Below are 24,185 nucleotides of genomic sequence, written 5' to 3'. Positions count from 1 at the left end.
AAGTGCCTTTTCTCTCAGTGTGTTGCACTCAAGTAGAGTCTCTAGTGCTCTTGTGCTAACAAATCATTCTGCAATGAGTTTATCCAAATGAGCACATGGCTGATGATTGAATGTATTTACACGTTTTGCCATGGAACCGGACTGTTTTGCATTGGCGTCAATGTTGGGCTGATTTTTCACAGTTATATTAATGGTGGAAGCAGAAAGTCCTAGGTCCTTCTCTAATTGAACCTGCAATCGAAATGCAAGTCTACGTGTTGTAGAATGTTCATTTTTCCTTCCACAGAACTACAGTTCCTATCTTTTCTAATCTTCACTCATAGGCAATGATCAAGTTACTACACAACCTGACTTTTACATTTGTGCTGGTGTGCTTTTTTTGGAATCATAGAATTACAGTCCCCTTGTTGTGTTCAAAGAAGTAGTCAGCATATAGAAAAGGTAGAATATTAAATTTTACAGGGTGTAGACACCCCGGGATAGCTGGGAAAAACACAGGAACTTTTCCATCCAGGAATTTTTTAGAATTCTGGGAATTTTTCATTGTTTTTGTTTGCAGTTAAATTTTTGTAGTTTTGACTGGTAGGAACTGATTACTATTGTAAAGAATTTTGCTTTAGCACGCTACCGCAGAATGATACTACAGCAATAAAACCTAAACAAGAGAGAAACAACAAAATAAAACTTAAATTGCAAAAAAGTGCACCATTTGCAACAACAAAACACAGTGCACACACAGGTGTTTGCTGACAGCAAAATGTGTCAAACACTGTGCATAACTTTCTAACAACAAAATGCTTTCAATGCGTCTTTCTCATGGGCCTTATTTTGATGACCACGACAGCACTACTTTTTGCATTTTTAACACACCTCAGGAAAATATTGTGAATGACGATTTGAGAAGTATTACTTTCAAAATAAATTCCTTCTACACAAGATGAATTATGTTATGTAGGAGAATGTGCAATGGCGTTCTTAAATCACAAAAGCATTGAACTGTCATTCAAAACTTAACACTGAGGACCAACCACATAGAAAAATTTCAGTCACAGAAGACCAGCCATGTATGCCATTATTTAAAATTTTACTGGCACGTTTGCGTCTGATGTACGAGGCCTGTTCAAATTCTGGAACTTCGTCCATAAAATTTTTCCTTGCTTACCTTCTATTGCATGGTCTCTTTTGAAACACTTCCCTCCACAAGTAATACACCACTCCCAATGCCATTTCCACTTCCAGAAGCAGTCTCAGTACACCTTTTGTTGGATCACACGGAGTGCTGTCGGCAAATTTTCTTTTATCTTGTGTGTCGTTGCAAATCTTCGTCCATTCGATGGGTTTTCAACTTTGGAAATAAAAAAAGGTTTGCAGGTGTCAGGTCTGGAGAGTACGGAGATGAGACAACACAGTGATTTTACTTTTTGTGCAATAGTCACGGACCACCTGTGGGAGCCATGAATTGTCTCAGCACATTTCAGGCCGTTTCCTTCTCACACTTTCACGCAGGCATCGCAACACGTCCCAATAGTACCATCGATTAACAGTTTGTCCCTGTGCCACAAATTCATTATGAACTAATCCTTCAAAGTCAAAGAAAATTATCAGCATGGCTTTGACATTTGACCTGACCTGATGAGGTTTTTTTGGACTTGCAGAACCTTTCCAAATCCATTGTGGAGACTGAACCTTGGTCTCAACATTATAACTATAGACCCACATCTCATCACCAGTTATAATTCTCTTAAGGAGCATCTCGTTCTCATTTGCGCAGTCCAAAAGCCATGCACAGATTGCGAGACGAATATCTGTCTGGTCTTGACTTGAGTGTGCGACGAACTTGGCAGCAATATGATGCATTCCGAGATGCTGTGTCAGGATTTCATGACGTAACCCACTGAAATGTTACATTCTTCTGCAATTTCTCTGACAGTCAGTATTCAATTGCACCCACAATTTCATTAACATCCCTGACCTGAGCATCATTGGTAGACGCTGAAGGGCATCCTGAATGAGGGTCATCTATAACTTTTGTCTGGACATTTTTAAACCGTGTGAACCATTCATAACACCAATTAAGGCTTAAGCACTCATCACTGTAGGGTTCCTGCATCATTTGGTGTGTGTCTGTAAAGGTTTTCTTGAGTTTCACATAAAATTTAATGCAGATGCATTGCACTTCTGACTCTGACATTTCGAAATTCATGAACTGTGCAATACAACTTTCTTCTCACTAAATCACTGAACAATAGCTAACAGACACACAACAGTGAAACTTCCAGCTTTTACACATTAAACACAGGAGTTTGCAGGTATGCTAACCGCATTTCGCTCCAAATAACCATTGGTGCGAAATTACAAATGTTCTGGAGTTTTTTGGACTGGTCTTATATCTTAGAGGGTAACACACACTAAGAAAGACCAAGTTTCAAGGTTAGTTTTTCATATTTATTTTAGTTCTTTCATAGATTAAAAATTATGCAACAACAGTGGGAAGAATTATAATTATTCTGAGAGAGAGAGGGGAAAGTGAGTTCTTGAGCAATTTCACTCTTAATTGATGTTTCTATGGAAAAGTCAAAGTGCTGGGCAGAACATAGTTGTGTCCAGCCAGGTGACGTATGAAATGTTTGGTGCACGGTAGTGAAAATTATAATTGTGCTTGTCAGAAATATTCAGCCACTACGATTTAAGCTGCGACGTGAAAGCTTAGCTTTTCTTGTAGCTATACTGTATGCTGTATGTATATTAAGTTAAACCATTAACTTTTCCTATATGTGTATTCACACTACTTAATGATGTTGTTATTGGTTGACTTCATCACATGTCCTATACTCTTGAGTTTCTGCTGTCAGTGGCTGGCAGGATCACATGTTATGAACTATAATTGGCTGACAGAAGCACATCAGAATCTCGATTTTAGTGCGATTTTTGGTGGGATTTGTATTTATACTTCCTTAATTTGAGAATATGTATTGTAAATGTTATGGCACATCAAAGACGTTTCCAAAATGCCTTGTGTGTTGCTGGCTTTGTTTCCTGAAGTGTCGGAAAGTTATGTGGTGTTGTATAAAACCTTCGCCAATCAAGGGATTGATAAATTTCACAGCTCTGAGGGAAAGTGTGTTGTCACTTAACACGGAAAATGTGTACTTCCATAAGGAGTATAGGGTATTTTCACCCAAGAAAAAGTGTGTTTTTAACCGGGAAATTTTTTGTTGTCCACACATACACTCTGTTTTACTAACTACTGTTAGTGATGTTTAATCGTATGACGCATTTTGTTTCAGAATCTTTAATTAAATATACGGTAATCATTTTTATATTTTTTAACGGCAAGACGACTTCTTGCCTAGTTCTTTTTATGACAGTGCTGGTGTGATTCAGAACATCTGCTGTTGACTGTGTTCTGTTTACAGTTGCAGCAACTTAAACAACCTGACGGTAATGACTCTAGTAGCAACCTTTGTTCTGCTCATTGTGTGCTGTTACAGCATCTTTAATTTAAATCAGTTATTTATACAAATAAACACCACTTTTGAAGACAGCATCTGTATAATGGGCTTTCATGAATCATTGTTACTTCCAAGTGAAATACGCCAATCCGTACTAGGGACGCAGCCTTGGGTCGATACAACCTAATGTCAGACGTCAACATTCCTCCTCAAGATGCTCCACAACATGACGACAATTTCCACCCTCTTTCTTGCCCAGGACATTTTTGAGCCGAGTGACCTCCTTGTCAGCAACAAGCTGTAGATTTTGTGGCTATTGTTCTCTGTTTATAGAGAGTGCCAACTTAAGTGTTTTAACCAATATTGTGTTAACAGTTTCATTTACCATAATTTTCCAATGATTATCAATAATAAGTCTCATATTACAACATGAATATCTTTTTAATGCGGTTTCACAAAAGACTTTTGCTTCTGTGTTTTATTTTCACCATTGGAGATGATCAGAAAGAAGAAGGGAACATGCATTTGTGTGTGTTAGCATTTGACCACTGCTTTCATGATAATCACAAAGACAGTGGCTGAGTGATGACACACACAAATGCGCGTGGGTTTCTCTTTTCATTCTGATCATGTCGAGTGGTGCAAATAAAGCATGGAAGCAAAAGTTTTTCGTGAAACCACATTAAAAAGATACTAGTGTTATAATGTGAGACTTACTATTGATAATAATTATAAAATTATGGTCAGTAAAACTTGTAACACAGTATTGATTAAAACAGTAAAGTTGGCAGTCTTCATAATCAGAGAACAGTAGGCACTAAAATGTACAGCTTTTTGCTGACAAGGAGGTCACAAAGCTCAGGGATTTCTTGGGGGTGAGAAAGAGGGCAGAAATTGTCATCATGTTACAGAGTATCTGAAGCAGAAATATTTACGTCTGACATCCGGTTGCACAAATCTAAGACTGCATGTATAGTACGGATAAGCATGTTTCTCATAGAAGTAACAATGGTTTGTGAAAGTCCATTAGAGAAACTGTAGTCTTTAAAAGCAATGTTTATTTGTATAAATGACTGTGAAATTAAATTAAAACTGTTGTAATACAATGCAATGAGTGGAAGGAAGGCTGCTACTAGAATCACTATTGTTTGATTATTGTTATAATTAAGGCAGTGACTCAGAATACTTTCCTACCTTTCCAAACACTGCAAACCTATAATACAGATGGTCGTGACCCAACACGATGACAGTGAATTCTTGCTTACCGCGCTGAGGCTATGTTACATGATCACTAACTTTGCGCATAGTCTATGTTTTCTGCTTTGTTCCAGGGCTGACTTTGAGTAGGAATACAATGCACTTTTTTGCAAAAATCTGTTTTGCAAATAAGTGTTATAAGTTCTGAAATGTCAAAGAAAATTTAAAATGGGGAAAAGTTGCAACATGGAATCATTAATGGCAGGAAAGCATTGCATTGAGAGAATAGGTCTGCTGTTGGGACCTGCAAAAACGAGTGTAAAAAGTATGAAAAGGTAAAATACAGTCAAGTGAAAATGAGATTTTACTGTATGCGAAAAGCATTCCTGCCTCAACAGAGTTGTGTAGCAAAACGTAAAATCTCTGCAAAGATTTGCTGTGTCAAAAAATGAAGTATTTAATAAAACTGAGGAACAAACATGTGCATGTCTGATGCTGGGGATAGAGAGAGGGAGGGGGGGGGGGGGGTGATGGAGCAGCGTATGCATAATATGCACCAGCCATGTCACAAGTAGTTGCAGAAGCTTAACCACAAGATGTCACTTGCTGCATACACCATTTGCTAACACTTGTGTGACGCTGTTAAATGTAATTTGCTCAACTTGTCATATGTATCTGATTTGTGAATGCTATTTTCGTTCAGTGCAACAATATTTACTTATAAATAGCAATGCTCTTATGCCCAGTTTAAAAGTATTTCATATGGTTGAAAAGAAAGAAAGAAAGAGAAAGAAATGCCATACTGTTTATTTCCTAAGACCTGTAAGATAAACTGAGTATTCTAACACAGCTGTGAATATTATAGATTCTTTAGTGTGTCATATTAAGGATATTAGTTGTGGAACTTCGTGAACATGCAGTTTTGTGCAATTTATGCTTAGGCACCTATTTTTCGTATGTCCAAATATTGTGTGAACATTGGCTGTTTGCAGAGCCTCGTAACAGACCTGAACAGTTTACTGGCGGATGGTGAATGGTCAAGGGAGGAAAAAGTAGCTCTCGAAAGCCAGCTGGTTCTGGCAACTCAAGGGCCTGTTTGCACTGATCCATCGCCAGCCAACTTCCTCGTTGAGAACTGGATGCAATACCACCGCCAGCCCCTCAACACAGAGTCTGTGAAGCGTTGTGCCCGTCGCTACTCTCAGGTAAGAGCTTTGAGCAGCTGGATTTGATAATGATCAGTGTAGAAATATATCGCACTAAGTAACTGAAATACCATTAGTAGATTTCCACCCGCACACAGTAACTGAAATACCATTAGTAGATTTCCACCCACACACAGTGTTTTCACAGGGCCAGTCAGGAGGAAAATATAATGGCATGGAACATTTGAAATAGAAAACAAAACATCATACCAGACATGTCTTTACATCTGAGCTGTTTTTGTACACAACTGTTTCCCCACTGTGGGAGTTAGAAAAACTAAAAGTGAAAGCAAAATAACAGGTCAATACTTGTTTTATTAAAGACTCACTTTAGCAGTTCGTAGTAATGCTACTGTCAACTCCATTTTCTTTGGCAGCTTGTTTATAAGGAGCATTCAAAAAGAAACGAGCTGGAGGCATAATTACAGAAACTGGTACCTGTACGTTAGAAGTATTGACCCTGGCTGTTGAGACACAAGTCCCACTGTGACACAAGGCGGCGAATGGCATCTCAAAATTCCAGGGGCTGCGATGTTAACCAGTTTCACTTATACAGCTGGATGTCGTTGTCAGAGGTGAATCGTTTGCCCCTCAGAACCTTTTTAAGGGGACCAAAAATGGTGTAATTACAGGAAGAGAGGTCCGGACTGTATGGAGGGTTGCCGAGAAGATCCCATTTGAATTTCTGCAGTAGTGCCGCGACTGTGTTCGCTGTATGAGGCTTTGCATTGCCGTGAAGCAGAATGACCCCCACATGTAAGATTGCCTGTTCGTTTTGATTTGATCGCTTGACAAAGGGTGGTCAACGTTTGCGAGTAATGCTGGGTATTCACTGTTGTCTTGTGCTGCAGGAAGTGAATCAGAAGGGGGCCATTTTGGTCAAAGACAAATGCCAGCATAGGGGCAAATGATTCACCTTGGGCGATGATGTCCAGCTGTATGTGCGGAACTGGTTAACATTGGAACCCCGGGAGTTTTACGAGACAGCCATTCATCGTCTTGTGTCACAGTGGGACAAGTGTCTCAACGGCCAGGGTCAATACTTCTAACATACAGGCACTGGTTTCTTTAATTATGCTTCCAGCTTGTTTCTTTTTGATCACCCCTTATAGACAGATACTGTATTGCTAGTTGGAGCTGGTGTATTCATTTTGTTTATTATATACACAAGGATTAAAAATATGAACAGGAAATTCTCACGATGTTTGTACTTTTTGCTATTATATTTCAGTGTTAAACCAAACCCAGAAACAATAATCTTTTTTTTTTTTTTTCCATCAGTCTACTGACTGGTTTGATGCGGCCCGCCATGAATTCCTTTCCTGTGCTAACCTCTTCCATCCCAGAGTAGCACTTGCAACCTACGTCTTCAATTATTTGCTTGACGTATTCCAATCTCTGTCTTCCTCTACAGTTTTTGCCCTCTACAGCTCCCTCTAGTACCATGGAAGTCATTCCCTCATGTCTTAGCAGATGTCCTATCATCCTGTCCCTTCTCCTTACCAGTGTTTTCCACATATTCCTTTCCTCTCCGATTCTGCGTAGAACCTCCTCATTCCTTACCTTATCAGTCCACCTAATTTTCAACATTCGTCTATAGCACCACATCTCAAATGCTTCGATTCTCTTCTGTTCCGGTTTTCCCACAGTCCATGTTTCACTACCATACAATGCTGTACTCCAGACGTACATCCTCAAAAATTTCTTCCTCAAATTAAGGCCGGTATTTGATATTAGTAGACTTCTCTTGGCCAGAAATGCCTTTTTTGCCATAGCGAGTCTGCTTTTGATGTCCTCCTTGCTCCGTCCGTCATTGGTTATTTTACTGCCTAGGTAGCAGAATTCCTTAACTTCATTGACTTTGTGACCATCAATCCTGATGTTAAGTTTTTCGCTGTTCTCATTTCTACTACTTCTCATTACCTTCGTCTTACTCTCAAACCATACTGTGTACTCATTAGACTCTTCATTCCGTTCAGCAGATCATTTAATTCTTCTTCACTTTCACTCAGGATAGCAATGTCATCAGCGAATCGTATCATTGATATCCTTTCACCTTGTATTTTAATTCCACTCCTGAACCTTTCTTTTATTTCCATCATTACTTCCTCGATGTACAGATTGAAGAGTAGGGGCAAAAGGCTACAGCCTTGTCTTACACCCTTCTTAATATGAGCACTTCATTCTTGATCGTCCACTCTTATTATTCCCTCTTGGTTGTTGTACATATTGTATATGACCCGTCTCTCCCTATAGCTTACCCCTACTTTTTTCAGAATCTCGAACAGCTTGCGCCATTTTATATTGTCGAACGCTTTTTCCAGGTCGACAAATCCTATGAAAGTGTCTTGATTTTTTTTCTTTAGCCTTGCTTCCATTATTAGCCATAATGTCAGAATTGCCTCTCTCGTCCCTTTACTTTTCCTAAAGCCAAACTGATCGTCACCTAGCGCATTCTAAATTTTCTTTTCCATTCTTCTGTATATTATTCTTGGAAGCAGCTTCGATGCATGAGCTGTTAAGCTGATAGTGCGATAATTGTCGCACTTGTCAGCTCTTGCCGTCTTCGGAATTGTGTGGATGATGCTTTTCCGAAAGTCAGATGGTATATTGCCAGACTCACATATTCTACACACCAATCGTTTTGTTGCCACTTCCCCCAATGATTTTAGAAATTCTGATGGAATGTTATCTATCCCTTCTACCTTATTTGACCGTAAGTCCTCCAAAACTCTTTTAAACCCTCATAGAGGCTTTCAATGTATTCTTTCCACCTATCTGCTCTCTCCTCTGCATTTTAACGGTGGAATTCCCGTTGCACTCTTAATGTTACCACCGTTGCTTTTAATGTCACCAAAGGTTATTTTGACTTTCCTGTATACTGAGTCTGTCCTTCCGACAATCATATCTTTTTCGATGTCTTCACATTTTTCCTGCAGCCATTTTGTCTTAGCTTCCCTGCACTTCCTGTTTATTGCATTCCTCAGCGACTTGTATTTCTGTATTCCTGATTTTCCCGAAACATGTTTGTACTTCCTCCTTTCATCAATCAACTGAAGTATTTCTTCTGTTACCCATGGTTTCTTCGCAGCTACCTTCTTTGTACCTATGTTTTCCTTCCCAACTTCTGTGATGGCCCTTTTTAGAGATGTCCATTCCTCTTCAACTGTACTGCCTACTGTGCTATTCCTTATTGCTGTATCTATAGCGTTAGAGAACTTCAAACGTATCTCGTCATTCCTTAGTACTTCCGTATCCCACTTCTTTGCGTATTGATTCTTCCTGACTAATGTCTTGAACTTCAGCCTACTCTTCATCACTACTATATTGTGATCTGAGTCTATATCTGCTCCTGGGTGCGCCTTGCAATCCAGTATCTGGTTTCGGAATCTCTGTCTGACCATGATGTAATCTAATTGAAATCTTCCCGTATCTCCCGGCCTTTTCCAAGTATACCTCCTCCTCTTGTGATTCTTGAACAGGGTATTCGCTATTACTAGCTGAAACTTGTTACAGAACTCAATTAGTCTTTCTACTCTTTCATTCCTTGTCCCAAGCCTATATTCTCCTGTAACCTTTTCTTCTACTCCTTCCCTTACAACTGCATTCCAGTCGCCCATGACTATTAGATTTTCATCCCCCTTTACATACTGCATTACCCTTTCAATATCCTCATACACTTTCTCTATCTGTTCATCTTCAGCTTGCGACGTCGGCATGTATACCTGAACTATCGTTGTCGGTGTTGGGCAGCTGTCGATTCTGATTAGAACAACCCGGTCACTGAACTGTTCACAGTAACACACCCTCTGCCCTACCTTCCTATTCATAACGAATCCTACACCTGTTATACCATTTTCTGCTGCTGTTGATATTACCCGATACTCATCTGACCAGAAATCCTTGTCTTCCTTCCACTTCACTTCACTGACCCCTACTATATCTAGATTGAGCATTTGCATTTCCCTTTTCAGATTTTCTGGTTTCCCTACCACGTTCAAGCTTCTGACATTCCACGCCCCGACTCGTAAAATGTTATCCTTTCTTTGATTATTCAATCTTTTTCTCATGGTAACCTCCCCCTTGGCAGTCCCCTCCCGGAGATCCGAATTGGGGACTATTCCGGAATCTTTTGCCAATGGAGAGATCATCGTGACACTTCTTCAAATACAGGCCACATGTCCTGTGGATACACGTTACGTGTCTTTAATGCAGTGGTTTCCATTGCTTTCTGCATCCTCATGTCGTTGATCATTGCTGATTCTTCCGCCTTTAGGGGCAATTTCCCACCCCTAGGACAAGAGAGTGACCTGAACCTCTATCCGCTCCTCCGCCCTCTTTGATAAGGCCGTTGACAGAATGAGGCTGACTTCTTATGGCAGAAGTCTTCGGCCCCTAATGCTGATTATTTATCAAAATTTGGGCAGTGGCGAGGATCGAACACGGGACCGAAGACGTTTTGATTATGAATCAAAGACGCCACCCCTAGACCACAATAATCTAGTGCAGAAAATTAGGGTGGTGTTGGTGCTCATACAAGAGCTATGAAGTAAGTAGTTCAGTTGGGTGCTAGATAGGTTTAAATAAAGAGCTGTACTGCTGTTCTCCCCCCCATGAACCATGGACCTTGCCGTTGGTGGGGAGGCTTGCGTGCCTCAACGATACAGATAGCCGTACCATAGGTGCAACCACAACGGAGGGGTATCTGTTGAGAGGCCAGACAAACGTGTGGTTCCTGAAGAGGGGCAGCAGCCTTTTCAGTAGTTGCAGGGGCAACAGTCTGGTTGATGGACTGATCTGGCCTTGAAACATGAACCAAAACGGCCTTGGTGTTGTGGTACTGCGAACGGCTGAATGCAAGGGGAAACTACAGCCGTAATTTTTCCCGAGGGCATGCAGCTTTACTGTATGGTTAAATGATGATGGCGTCGTCTTGGGTAAAATATTCCGGAGGTAAAATAGTCCCCCATTCGGATCTCCGGGCGGGGACTACTCAAGAGGATGTCGTTATCAGGAGAAAGAAAACTGGCATTCTACAGATTGGAGCGTGGAATGTCAGATCCCTTAATCGGGCAGGTAGGTTAGAAATTTAAAAAGGGAAATGGATAGGTTAAAGTTAGATATAGTGGGAATTAGTGAAGTTCGGTGGCAGGAGGAACAAGACTTCTGGTCAGGTGAATACAGGGTTATAAATACAAAATCAAATAGGGGTAATGCAAGAGTAGGTTTAATAATGAATAAAAAAATAGGAGTGCGGGTAAGCTACTTCAAACAGCATAGTGAACGTATTATAGTGGCCAAGATAGACACGAAGCCCACTCCCACTACAGTAGTACAAGTTTATATGCCAACTAGCTCTGCAGATGATGAAGAAATTGAACAAATGTATGATGAGATAAAAGAAATTATTCAGGTAGTGAAGGGAGACGAAAATTTAATAGTCATGGGTGACTGGAATTTGACAGTAGGAAAAGGGAGAGAAGGAAACGTAGTAGGTGAATACGGATTGGGGCTAAGAAATGAAAGAGGAAGCCGTCTGTTAGAATTTTGCACAGAGCATAACTTAATCATAGCTAACACTTGGTTCAAGAATCATAAAAGAAGGTTGTATACATGGAAGAATCCTGGAGATACTAAAAGGTATCAGATAGATTATATAATGGTAAGACAGAGATTTAGGAACCAGGTTTCAAATTGTAAGACACTTCCAGGGGCAGATGTGGACTCTGACCACAATCTATTGGTTATGAACTGTAGATTAAAACTGAAGAAACTGCAAAAAGGTGGGAATTTAAGGAGATGGGACCTGGATAAACTGACTAAACCAGAGGTTGTACAGAGTTTCAGGGAGAGCATAAGGGAACAATTGACAGGAATTGGGGAAAGAAATACAGTAGAAGAAGAATGGGTAGCTGTGAGGGATGAAGTAGTGAAGGCAGCAGAAGATCAAGTAGGTAAAAAGACGAGGGCTGGTAGAAATCCTTGGGTAACAGAAGAAATATTGAATTTAATTGATGAAAGGAGAAAATATAAAAACGCAGTAAATGAAGCAGGCAAAAACGAATACAAACGTCTCAAAAATGAGATCGACAGGAAGTGCAAAATGGCTAATCAAGCATGGCTAGAGGACAAATGTAAGGATCTTGAGGCTTATCTCACTAGGGGTAAGATAGATACAGCCTACAGGAAAATTAAAGAGACCTTTGGAGAAAAGAGAGCCACTTGTATGAATATCAAGAGCTCAGATGGAAACCCAGTTCTAAGCAAAGAAGGGAAAGCAGAAAGGTGGAAGGAGTATATAGAGGGTCTATACAAGGGTGATGTACTTGAGGACAATATTATGGAAATGGAAGAGGATGTAGATGAAGATGAAATGGGAGATTCGATACTGCGTGAAGAGTTTGACAGAGCACTGAAAGACCTGAGTCAAAACAAGGCCCCGGGAGTATACAACATTCCATTAGAAACACTGACGGCCTTGGGAGAGCCGGTCCTGACAAAACTCTACCATCTGGTGAGCAAGATGTTCGAGACAGGCGAAATACCCTCAAACTTCAAGAAGAATATAATAATTCCAATCTCAAAGAAAGCAAGTGCTGACAGATGTGAAAATTACCAAACTATCAGTTTAATAAGTCACAGCTGCAAAATACTAACACGAATTGTTTACAGACGAATGGAAAAACTGGTAGAAGCCGGCCTCAGGGAAGATCAGTTTGGATTCCGTAGAAATGTTGGAACACGTGAGGCAATACTGACCTTACCACTTACCTTAGAAGAGAGATTAAGGAAAGGCAAACCTACGTTTCTAGCATTTGTAGACTTAGAGAAAGCTTTTGACAATGTTGACTGGAATACTCTCTTTCAAATTCTAAAGGTGGCAGGGGTAAACTACAGGGAGCGAAAGGCTATTTACAGTTTGTACAGAAACCAGATGGCAGTTATAAGAATAGAGTGGCACGGACGGGGAACAGTGGTTGGGAAGGGAGTGAGACAGGGTTGTAGCTTATCCCCGATGTTATTCAATCTGTATATTGAGGAAGCGGTAAAGGAAACAAAAGAAAAATTTGGAGTAGGTATTAAAATCCAGGGAAAAGAAATAAAAACTTTGAGGTTCGCCGATGACATTGTAATTCTGTCAGAGACAGCAAAGGACTTGGAAGAGCAGTTGAATGGAGTGGACAGTGTCTTGAAAGGAGGATATAAGATGAACATTAACAAAAGCAAAACAAGGATGATGGAATGTAGTCAAATTAAGTCGGGTGATGCTGAGGGAAGTAGATTAGCAAGTGAGACACTTAAAGTAGTAAAGGAGTTTTGCTATTTGGGGAGCAAAATAACTGATAATCGTCGAAGTAGAGAGGATATAAAATGTAGGCTGGCAATGGCAAGGAAAGCGTTTCTGAAGAAGAGAAATTTGTTAACATCGAGTATGGATTGAAGTGTGAGGAAGTCCTTTCTGAAAGTATTTGAATGGAGTGTAGCCATGTATGGAAGTGAAACTTGGACAATAAATAGTTTGGACAAGAAGAGAATAGAAGCTTTCGAAATGTGGTGCTACAGAAGAATGTTGAAGATTAGGTGGGTATATCACGTAACTAATGAGGAGGTGTTGAATAGAATTGGGGAGAAGAGACGTTTGTGGCACAACTTGACTAGAAGAAGGGATCGGTTGGTAGGACATGTCCTGAGGCATCAAGGGATCACCAATTTAGTATTGGAGGGCAGCGTGGAGGGTAATAATCATAGAGGGAGACCAAGAGATGAATACACTAAGCAGATTCAGAAGGATGTAGATTGCAGTAGGTACTTGGAGATGAAGGAGCTTGCACAGGATAGATTAGCATGGAGAGCTGCATCAAACCAGTTTCAGGACTGAAGACCACAACCACAACAACAACAACAACAACAACAACAACTGCTGTTCTTCTGAAATATATAGGGTGGGGCAAGTGAAAGTGGTCCCGGAGAACAAGAGTTCCGCGGTACAAAGAAACACAACAAAGAGAAGGAAATACAGTACTAACCTGACTATGATAGGTGTTGAAAATGACCACTATTAATCTCTTGGCATTTTGGGTCCTGGTCAGCAAGTTTCTCATGGCAGATCGAAGCTGGACGCTGGAATTGCTGCAATCTCATCCAAAATGTTATGTTGCAGTTCTTGAAGACAATGGGGATTGTTGCGATACACCTTAGGCTCAAAGGCTAGCCATACAAAATAATCACACACTGACATATCTGGTGATCTGGGTGACCAGCTAGTGTCGCAACCAGACTGAACTCTGCTGACAACTCTGTCAGGCTTGAAGATTGTGTAAATATGCTCCAAGATTCGGCCAGCTGTATGGCTAATGTGGCAGGTGTACACGTTGTGTTGCTACATGCATACATTCATGTTTAATCATATCCAGTCACCCAGGCTGTTTTTACTTTCCCCACCATGTGTGTGGTCTCCGTTGTGTTACATGTAGATTCAGACCCTTGTTGCTAAAGATACTCCATTAATATGGAGTTTGCAGGCGTTGTAGATATCACACTCCTATAAGACTATTGTCTACAATAATTATACCAAAAAATTTATAATTGATACCATACTGTACATACATGACCTTGTTTGTAGCACTGCGGTTTGGTAGATGTGCATAGCAGTATTATGGTAGGGAAATGTTTGAACATTTACTTCAGTTTAGCTAAGATTGAAATCTCATGTCTCTTAATTGTTAAAAAGGTTGTTATCTAGAACCTGAATTTTGTTCAGAATTAGTTAGTAACTCTGGCATAATTTTTTCTTTACCTGAAATATGAGAGTGAGTGTATGTACGTATGTATGACCAGGATCTCCTCCAAAACTCCTGCATCACTTTCAAGCAAATTTGGTACAGAGACAGAAGGCCTCGAGAGTATCATCACAGTGGGGTTTATAAGGAGATACAGGCAAAAATGTGTTTTACCCAGCCTGTGGCTCCTAGGCTGCCCCACACAACAGGCATGTGGTGGGAACAGTATTATCCTGCCTTACAGATCTGTTTTGCAGTGCAGCCGTAGTCAGAGGCAAGAAACAACTTTTCCAGCTCCTGATGTGTAGGCTGCCCTGCATGACAGGTATGTTGTGTGCGCTGATATGAAACTTCCTGGCAGATTAAAACTGTGTGCCCGACCGAGACTCGAACTCGGGACCTTTGCCTTTCGCGGGCAAGTGCTCTACCAACTGAGCTACCGAAGCACGACTCACGCCCGGTACTCACAGCTTTACTTCTGCCAGTACCTCGTCTCCTACCTTCCAAACTTTACAGAAGCTCTCCTGCGAACCTTGCAGAACTAGCACTCCTGAAAGAAAGGATATTGCGGAGACATGGCTTAGCCACAGCCTGGGGGATGTTTCCAGAATGAGAAAGGCAAAGGTCCCGAGTTCGAGTCTCGGTCGGGCACACAGTTTTAATCTGCCAGGAAGTTTCATATCAGCGCACACTCTGCTGCAGAGTGAAAATCTCATTCTGGAAACATCCCCCAGGCTGTGGCTAAGCCATGTCTCCGCAATATCCTTTCTTTCAGGAGTGCTAGTTCTGCAAGGTTCGCAGGAGAGCTTCTGTAAAGTTTGGAAGGTAGGAGACGAGGTACTGGCAGAAGTAAAGCTGTGAGTACCGGGCGTGAGTCGTGCTTCGGTAGCTCAGTTGGTAGAGCACTTGCCCGCGAAAGGCAAAGGTCCCGAGTTCGAGTCTCGGTCGGGCACACAGTTTTAATCTGCCAGGAAGTTTCAGGTATGTTGTGTTATAGTAATATGGGCCTGCCTTATCAACCTGCTTTTCAGGACGGTCTACATGTCAGGGGTGGGTGAGAGAGTTTATAAGCCCCTGACATATAGGCTGCTTGGCATGACAATCGTGTTTTGACAGTTGTAGTGGCCTGTTTTATAGACGTTGGAAAAGTAGTGAGAGGTCTAGAGGAGGGGAGAGACGTGGAGAGGGAGCTGGAGGGTATGGACAAGGACAGAGGGGGAGCAGGAGGGGTGGACAGAGAGAGGGGAGAAGGAAGGTATGGGGGGTCAGAAGTGAATGGACAGACAGAGGTGAGAAGGAGAGGAGGGACAGAGATAGTGGCGAGAGGAGGAGGGGGGGGGGGGAGGAGATGAATAGCATGTGTGGTGGGAAGAAGGAGGTGTCCTAGAAGGGGGCAGGAAGAGATTGATACAGACTAGGGGAGGATGAGATGGACAGTAATAGAAGAGGGGGGCGGGGGATGGACAGAAGAAATGAGGGAGGAAAAGGCGATGGACAGAGGTGGGTAGGGGGCTAGAGGAAATGGGTGGAGAGGAAGAGAATAGGCAGAGAGAGTTGGTGAGGAGATACGCAGAAAGAGGGGGAGGAGGAGTAGATGGGAAGTGAAGGGAGGGATAAAGATTTGGACTGAGAGAGAGGGGGGAAAGTGTGTTACGTTCGAAGAGACAGGGCATAGGTGATGAACAGAGAGGGGGAGAGGAGGATGTGAAGGGACAGAGAGGGTATGGAGGAGTAGATAGACAGGTAGAGGTGGGATGATGAAGTGGGCAGAGAGATGGGGGTGGAAGAGATGGATACAGAGAGGATGGGAGGGGAAGGGGGGGAGACAAAGACTTGTGCAGTATATGCATCAAATTTTTATGTGAATGAAGCCAAGAAAGGAGCATGTTTGAGTGATGACTCTAAAATTGTCTTCAGCTTCACCTGATAAGTTATGGAATATATCACTGAAATTTCTGTGAGCTGTAGTTAAAGTTTTGCTAAGTTTGACATACTCAGCAAATAATGACAGAGGATATTTCCCATTGTTCAATGTATTAATTTCTTCGCAGTCCCTACTGCAATGATATGTAGGGACTGTAGTATATTCTTTGCATAAACTAGTTCTTGAAACTACATTACTAACAGTACTTGAGGTATAGTTGGCATCTTCAAAGTGTCTGCAAGTTCAGGCTTTTCAGCATTTTCATATGACAAGTCACATGAGAGTCAAACAAACCTTTGACCATTCATGCCGTCCGTTGTATATGTTCAGTTTACCCTGACAGTCTGTGTGTTATGAGTGTCACACACTTGGCCAGTATCCTAGGACAGGTTGCAAGAATTTTTCATAAGTAATATTCGTTCTGGACTGGTTCCCACTTTTTCCCATCACCCTTCCAATGAACCAAAGTCTGCCTGCTTACAGCTGACCCTATGTGATCATTCCAATTAGTATCCCCACGGATAGTTACACCTATGTAATTGCATGAGTTGACTGATTCTGGTTGTGACTCATTGATATTGTAGTCATGGGGTACTATGTTTCTGTGTTTTGTGGTGTCCACTGTATTACATTTATGAATGTTTGGAGCAAGTGCCGGTGTTTGCAATACTTAGAAATCTTACCAAAATCTAATGGATATTTGTGCAACTTTTTCAGATATGTCCTTCATTATTGAAAGTTCCATCATTTGCAAAAAGTATGAGGTTGTTATTAATATTGTTCTTACATATCCACTTCCATGAGCCACCACCGATTTTATGTCTAGAGTTGTTCATGACCCTTCATCCCAGATAAAATGCAGCATCCTCCTATCAAGAAATCCATAATCCACTCAAATTTCATTAGATACTCTATACAGCTGTACTTTTGTTGATACATGTTGCTGTAATCCTGAGTCACATGCTGTACAGAAGTGAAAAAATATCATCTACATCATAAAATGTTGCAGCATCATAATATAACATATCGGAACGGTAAACACTTCTCACATGTGTGTGTAATGGGTTGTACACTAAGTGCATTTGCATTTGAGACACTACCCTCTCAGTTGAGTTCAACAGCAGGATATTGACCCCTGCGGACTTTATATTGAGTGTGAAATTATTTAGTGAAATTGTCGGAAACTAAAATTTTTGCTAAAAGGTTAGCGCGAAATTAGTTTACATGTTATTATAATATATCATTTAATACTTAACTACATTTAAATACTTAACTTACATTAAAGAGTGATGGGTCTCAAATCTCTTTCTACTTTCATGGCATAAGTTGTGAGGCATTCACCTAACTTTTTTCAGGTTAATGTCAGATTTGATTCGTTTCTTAATTAAGTGTTCACCTGAGATAATACTCCCTATTGATTGTGTGATTTTAAAATAATATAAATAGATATTAGATTATGAAGTCAAGCTAACAACTTCCTCTTGTTGTTGTAACATACTATGAAGTGAAGTGCCTTTCAAATTAAGTCTCTGTTATGCAGTTGCCAGAATTAAGTCACAGTTCATCTCCTCCTTTCTGTTAATTATTTTCTCTTTAAAGAAAAGCTGCCAAGAAGTATATAAGGACCTAATTTTTGTTTGCTTGCCCGTAGGCTTCAATAAACCGGAAGAGGAAGCTGGAACAGCTCTCTAGTGCTCCTCAGCAGCCTGTTCTAGACTTTGTGAATAGGAGGAGGGCAAAGGCCCGTAACAGCATTGCTACTACAGGTGCTAAATTGCCAAAGAAGGTAAGTTGTGGTTCATTGCCTATACATAGTCAATATGTACAGTCTAATTAATGTGAAGAATGATGATAAGCACAGATCATTACCAGCCTATTGTATTTCTCATGAACTTCAAAAGATATTTCACAGTCCTAACATCACAGGACAGAAAGTTGTGTGAGGAGTCACAGTATCACTCGTGATTGTCTGTAGGCAAAGGCAATTACACACAGAAATTATTGTGTGTGATAAATTTTGCAAAAGGTGAATTGGTGGTTAAGGTACCCTATGTGATCCACTATGAGTTCAGTAGCTGCTTCATCATAAATTCATATGTAAGTAGCAAAAAAAGGAGATGAAGATTACTTTTAGACACAGGATGGATCATCAACACAAATCTGATTAAAATGTTAAGCATATCCTAGCCAGTAGCACATCGGAACTCATAGTCTTCAGTTAGAGTGTTGTAGTGGTGGAAAATGGTGGAAAATGACAAGGACCTTGCAAATTGGGCTGAACATAATGACCTTAGCCTAGTTTTTAACTTAAGGACAAGGTAACATTTAAATCTGCAGCCTGTAACAAGGACTCAAACCCTGACCTATGTTTTGTAACACGGAACTCTCAGGCACAACCTTTACATAAAGTGAGGACAGTCCTTGGAGATTTCCCAAAAAGCCAACACCGGCCAGGGATTCTAGATGTAGGAATTCAAATTCTTATAATCAGATCAATGCCCAGACCAAGATGGAACTTCAGAAAAGCAGACTGGACTGAATTCTTCAAAGAACTTGATAAAATGAGCAGATGGCTCCTCCCACTAAGTGAAAATTATGGAAGATTCATCAGAGCAGTTTTAACAACAGCAAAAAAAAAATGCATGCCTAGAGGGTTCTGTAGGGAATATATCCCAGGCTGGAGTAATGACTCTGAAGAACTGTATCAGCCCTATTTAACCACCAATGACAACGGAACTACTGCGGAACTCCTAAAACACCGTGATAAAGCTTGTAAAGAGCATTGGGAGCAAAAAACTGAAAGTCTGGATTTTAAGAGGTCAAGCAGAGAGGCATGAAGCCTCTCGAGAAAACTGGAAGGAAGTCGACTGCCCACCCAAAAAGATCCTGGACTAACACCAGATCAGATTGCGAATAGAATAAGTTCTCTCTCCAAAGCATCTCCACGTAAGCCACACACAAGAATGGTTTAGAAAAAGCTTAGAAACCTCAAGCAGAAGGCACCCAGCAAGTCAGAGTACTCCAGAGACTTCATGGTAGATGAGATCACTGCAGCAATTCAAGAAATGAAAAAGGCAAAGCTCCAGGATTTGATGGGATACACCCAGAGTTCCTCATCAATTGTTGAAACAGGACTCTTAGATGGCTTGCAAGGTTCTTCACCAATATTAAGCTATCAGGGAACATTCCAAAAGCATTCAAAAGAACAAAAATTATAGCAATGCTGTAGTCAGGTAAACTAGCAAACGAAGCTGCTAGCTATAGCCCAGTCAGCCTCCTGAGCTGCTCCTAGGAGCTTTAGGAAAGAGTCATCCTCAGCTGAATTGGTCCAAAGATCCTTGAAGTTATTCCCATTGAACAGGCAGATTCAGATCTAACAGAAGCTGTGCAGACCAAGTGCTCAGCTCAACTACACACATAAAAGCTGGATTCCAATCTCGCCTTAAAACAGCTGTGGCTTTTATTGATCTTACAGCTGCCTACAATACAGTGTGGAGAGAAGGTCTCTGTACAAACTCGACGATGTTATACACTACCAAACCACAACCAGGCTCACAAACAATATGCTATCTGAGAGATGCTACCAAGTAGTCCTTGGCAACCAACTAAGCAGACAGAAGAAACTTGATAATGGTCTTCCTCAGGGTTCTGTTTTGGCACCAATCCTGTTCAACTTGTATGCATCTGACCTCCCTGAAACAAGGAAGTTCATCTATGCAGACAATCTAGCCTTGGCCACCCAACAGAGAACTGCAGATCTAAGCACAATAGATGAATACTTCAAAAAGTGGAGACTCAATACCAAATCCAACGAAGACTGAAGTCGGCTGCTTTCACCCTAACAGCAGAATGGCCAATGCAAAGTGGAATGTCACCTTAAATGGTCTGGTCCTTCACCACCAAGACTCTCCAAAATACAAAATTGTTAAGGCTTTCGTGGCCACTTGTTGACAAACTGCCTATTGGCTTCTGTCTCGGGAATGACTGGACGATCCATCAACACCAGGATCAACGAGCATAAGCGACATTGTAGGTTGGGGCAGGTGGAGAAATCGGCCGTGGCAGAGCACGCACTCAATGAGACCGACCACGTAATAAAATTCGCCGACACGGAAGTTCTGGCTGTAGAGGAGCACTATCACACGCGCTTGTTCAGAGAAGCTGTAGAAATCCAAAAACACGTGAACAGTTTGAACAAGAAAGAGGAAAGCCTTAAGGTCAACGGATCCTGGCTTCCCGTACTGCAGCGAACGACCGTTGCTGGTAGCAAGAGGAGAACCGCACCGGAAATGACCGCGGAGAAGCCCTCGGACGTTGGCATGCCAGGTACATATAGTCTGCACCCGCGAACTCAGCTCCAGTTCACCACCGGCAATGGAGGGTGAAGCTTTGACAATGCCAGCCACTCGTGCTGGCGAAACGTCAGAAAAATCATTAGATGAACGTCAGCCGAAGAACCCGAGACAGAAGCCAGTAGGCAGTTTGCCAACAAGTGGCCACGAAAGCCTTAACAATTTTGTATTACGCCTCTACGGGGAGGAGATTTGCAGATTGTACCGACGCCTTGACCAACGATGGAAGAAGAAAGCGCGACTGATGTCCTCTCTCGCCTTTCTGTCACGGTGCCGAGATGAATGTGCTACACCGAAGTTCATCGTATCTACGACAGAATGGAACAAGCTTTTCTTCGTGAGCGAATACATACAACACGGAGAGACTTGGCAAGAATGGATCAGGAACTTCTGGACATTTTCTATCAACTAAGTAGCAGACTGCATCGAGACGACTGGGACTAAGATCGACAGCATCACTCACAGGAGCATGCAGAACGAACTTGAACGCTGCACCGAGCGACAGAAGAAAAAGTTTGAAAGATGCCGGAAGCAGACCAACAAGGTGATCCCCGACATGTCACACACAGTGGTCAACCTCACTGAACGACAATTGACCGAAGAGGAAGTGTCTGTTCTTCAAAAAGGAGGGAATTTCGCTATCATCCCGAGAACTATACCTATGGAGGATATTGCCAACACCGAAGCAGCCATTCGGACCCTTCCTTGTGAAAGGGCAGAGGAAATACGCATGGAAACAGCCAGGATACTGCACCGAGCAAAACCACCAGCTTGCAACCTGAAGAAAGAAGAGGTACAAGCCATTAAGAATGTCAACGCCGACAAGAGTATATTGGTACTGCCTGCCGATAAGGGGAATGCGACCGTCGTAATGAAGACCAAAGATTATGAGCAAAAGATCCGAGACCTATTAGATCCGATGACATACCGAAAACTAAGCACAGATCCGATGCAGCGTATCACAGGGAATACGAATCGATTAATCAAGGCGTCTTCTCTGCCGGCGGACATACAGAGAAACCTGCGCAACACAGAAGCCCTACCACCTCGGCTGTATGGATTACCCAAGATCCATAAGAACAACGTTCCACTGAGACCGATTGTTAGCGCTCCTGGATCACCGACATGAACTGGCAAAACACTTGGCCTCTCTGCTCCAGCCACATGTGGGGAAGACCGACACATACATTAAGGACTCAGGACATTTCATTGAGAAGCTGAAGAAACTGATACTTGCACCAAACGACATCCTGGTCAGTTTTGATGTTGTTTCGTTATTTACGAAAGTGCCACTCAGTGACGCTCTGGAGCACATTGGTTCCATTTTCCTGCAGGACATCAGAAAGCTCTTCCATGCATGTCTTACCATGAGCTATTTCACGTGGAATGGAGATTTCTACGAACAGCTGGAAGGCTTGGCCATGGGTAGTCCTCTCAGTCCAGTGGTGGCCAACTTCTTCATGGAACAATTCGAAGCACAGGCACTGGACTTGGCGACTTGCAAACCTAAGGTGTGGTACAGGTACGTCGATGATACTTTTGTGGTGTGGAGCCATGGTGAAGAACAGCTCGGTGGCTTCCTAAGACACTTGAACAGCCTCCATGCCAACATAACATTTACCATGGAAGTAGAAAAGGACAAGAAACTGCCATTTCTAGATGTGCTGGTCACAAGGGATGGCGAAAACCTGGGACACAGCGTGTATCGAAAACCGACACACACGCACCAATACCTGCACAAACTGTCGAACCACCACCCAAGCCAGAAAAGAGGCATGATTAGTACGCTCGTAACGAGAGCAGGACGGATATGTGAGCCGCAACACGTCAAACAAGAAATGCAACACCTGGAAACTGTCCTGAGGAGCAATGAGTACTCCAAAAATTATATCGGGAGGACGACGGTTCAATCCCACGTCCGGTCATCCTGATTTAGGTTTTCCGTGATTTCCCTAAATCACTCCAGGCAAATGCCGGGATGGTTCCTCTGAAAGGGCACGGCCGACTTCCTTCCCCATCCTACCCTAATTCGATGAGACCGATGACCACGCTGTCTGGTCTCCTTCCCCAAACCAACCAACCAAAAATTATATTAGAAGTGTAACAGAGCCAAACACTCGGCGAAGTAAGGAACCAGAAAAAGAAATGTCGGGTACGGCCTTTCTGCCATACATTCCCAGAGTGACGGACAGAATCGGCCGTATATTGCGCAAACATGGCGTAAAGATGATTTTCAAACCGACAAGGAAGATCAAAGAGTGTCTTAGATCGGCGAAGGAGAAAAGAGACCCACTTGCAATGTCGGGAATATACCGTATACCATGCACATGCGGAAAAGTTTATGTCGGAATGACTGGACGATCCATCAACACCAGGATCAACGAGCATAAGCGACATTGTAGGTTGGGGCAGGTGGAGAAATCGGCCGTGGCAGAGCACGCACTCAATGAGACCGACCACGTAATAAAATTCGCCGACACGGAAGTTCTGGCTGTAGAGAAGCACTATCACACGCGCTTGTTCAGTGAAGCTGTAGAAATCCAAAAACACGCGAACAGTTTGAACAAGAAAGAGGAAAGCCTTAAGGTCAACGGATCCTGGCTTCCCGTACTGCAGTGAACGACCGTCACAGGTAGCAAGAGGAGAACCGCACCGGAAATGACCGCGGAGAAGCCCTCGGACGTTGGCATGCCAGGTACATATAGTCTGCACCCGCTAGCTCAGCTCCAGTTCACCACCGGCAATGGAGGGTGAAGCTTTGACAATGCCAGCCACTCGTGCTGGCGAAACGTCAGAAAAATCATTAGATGAACGTCGGCCGAAGAACCCGAGACAGAAGCCAATAGGCAGTTTGTCACTCTCCAAAATATCTAGGTGTCTCTTGATAGAACCCTCTCTTACAGGAAGCACACTGAAAACACCACAGCAAAGCTGAGAACACGCAATAACATCCTACAGAAGTTGAGTGGTACCTCATGGGGCACAAGAGCTATGGCACTGTGATGCGCTGCCATAGAGCTGGTCTGTTCTGCTGCCGGATACTGTGTCCCAGTGTGGCTTAATAGCACACATGTGAGAAAAATTGATGTAGAGCTAAACGCTGCAATGAGGACAATAACAGGCTGCACCAGATCTACTCCTCTATACTGGTTACAACCTCAAAGCAATATTGCGCCACCAGACCTCTGAAGGCAGAGCGCCCTCCTCAAGGAATACAAATTACTTTAACTCGCCGAGTTGCACGCTGATGTTCCTGCACTCTGAATGAACTGATT

The 24,185-nt window shown here is 42.3% G+C and overlaps 1 protein-coding gene across 3 annotated transcripts in view; it reads left to right on the top strand.

Moving 5' to 3' along the window:
• The window catches only part of LOC124622191 (putative mediator of RNA polymerase II transcription subunit 26), a 283,782-nt gene that overhangs the window by 19,309 nt on the left and 240,288 nt on the right, over positions 1-24,185 (top strand). For all 3 annotated transcript variants that reach the window (XM_047147835.1, XM_047147836.1, XM_047147837.1), the window contains 2 exons: positions 5,642-5,854; positions 18,210-18,344. In XM_047147835.1, the coding sequence (XP_047003791.1) occupies positions 5,642-5,854; positions 18,210-18,344 (348 nt within the window). The remainder of the gene's footprint in view (positions 1-5,641; positions 5,855-18,209; positions 18,345-24,185) is intronic.

Source organism: Schistocerca americana, chromosome 7 (genome assembly GCF_021461395.2).
Source record: "Schistocerca americana isolate TAMUIC-IGC-003095 chromosome 7, iqSchAmer2.1, whole genome shotgun sequence".
In the NCBI taxonomy this organism is placed as follows: domain Eukaryota; kingdom Metazoa; phylum Arthropoda; class Insecta; order Orthoptera; family Acrididae; genus Schistocerca; species Schistocerca americana.
This window is presented reverse-complemented; position numbering and strand designations above follow the sequence as displayed.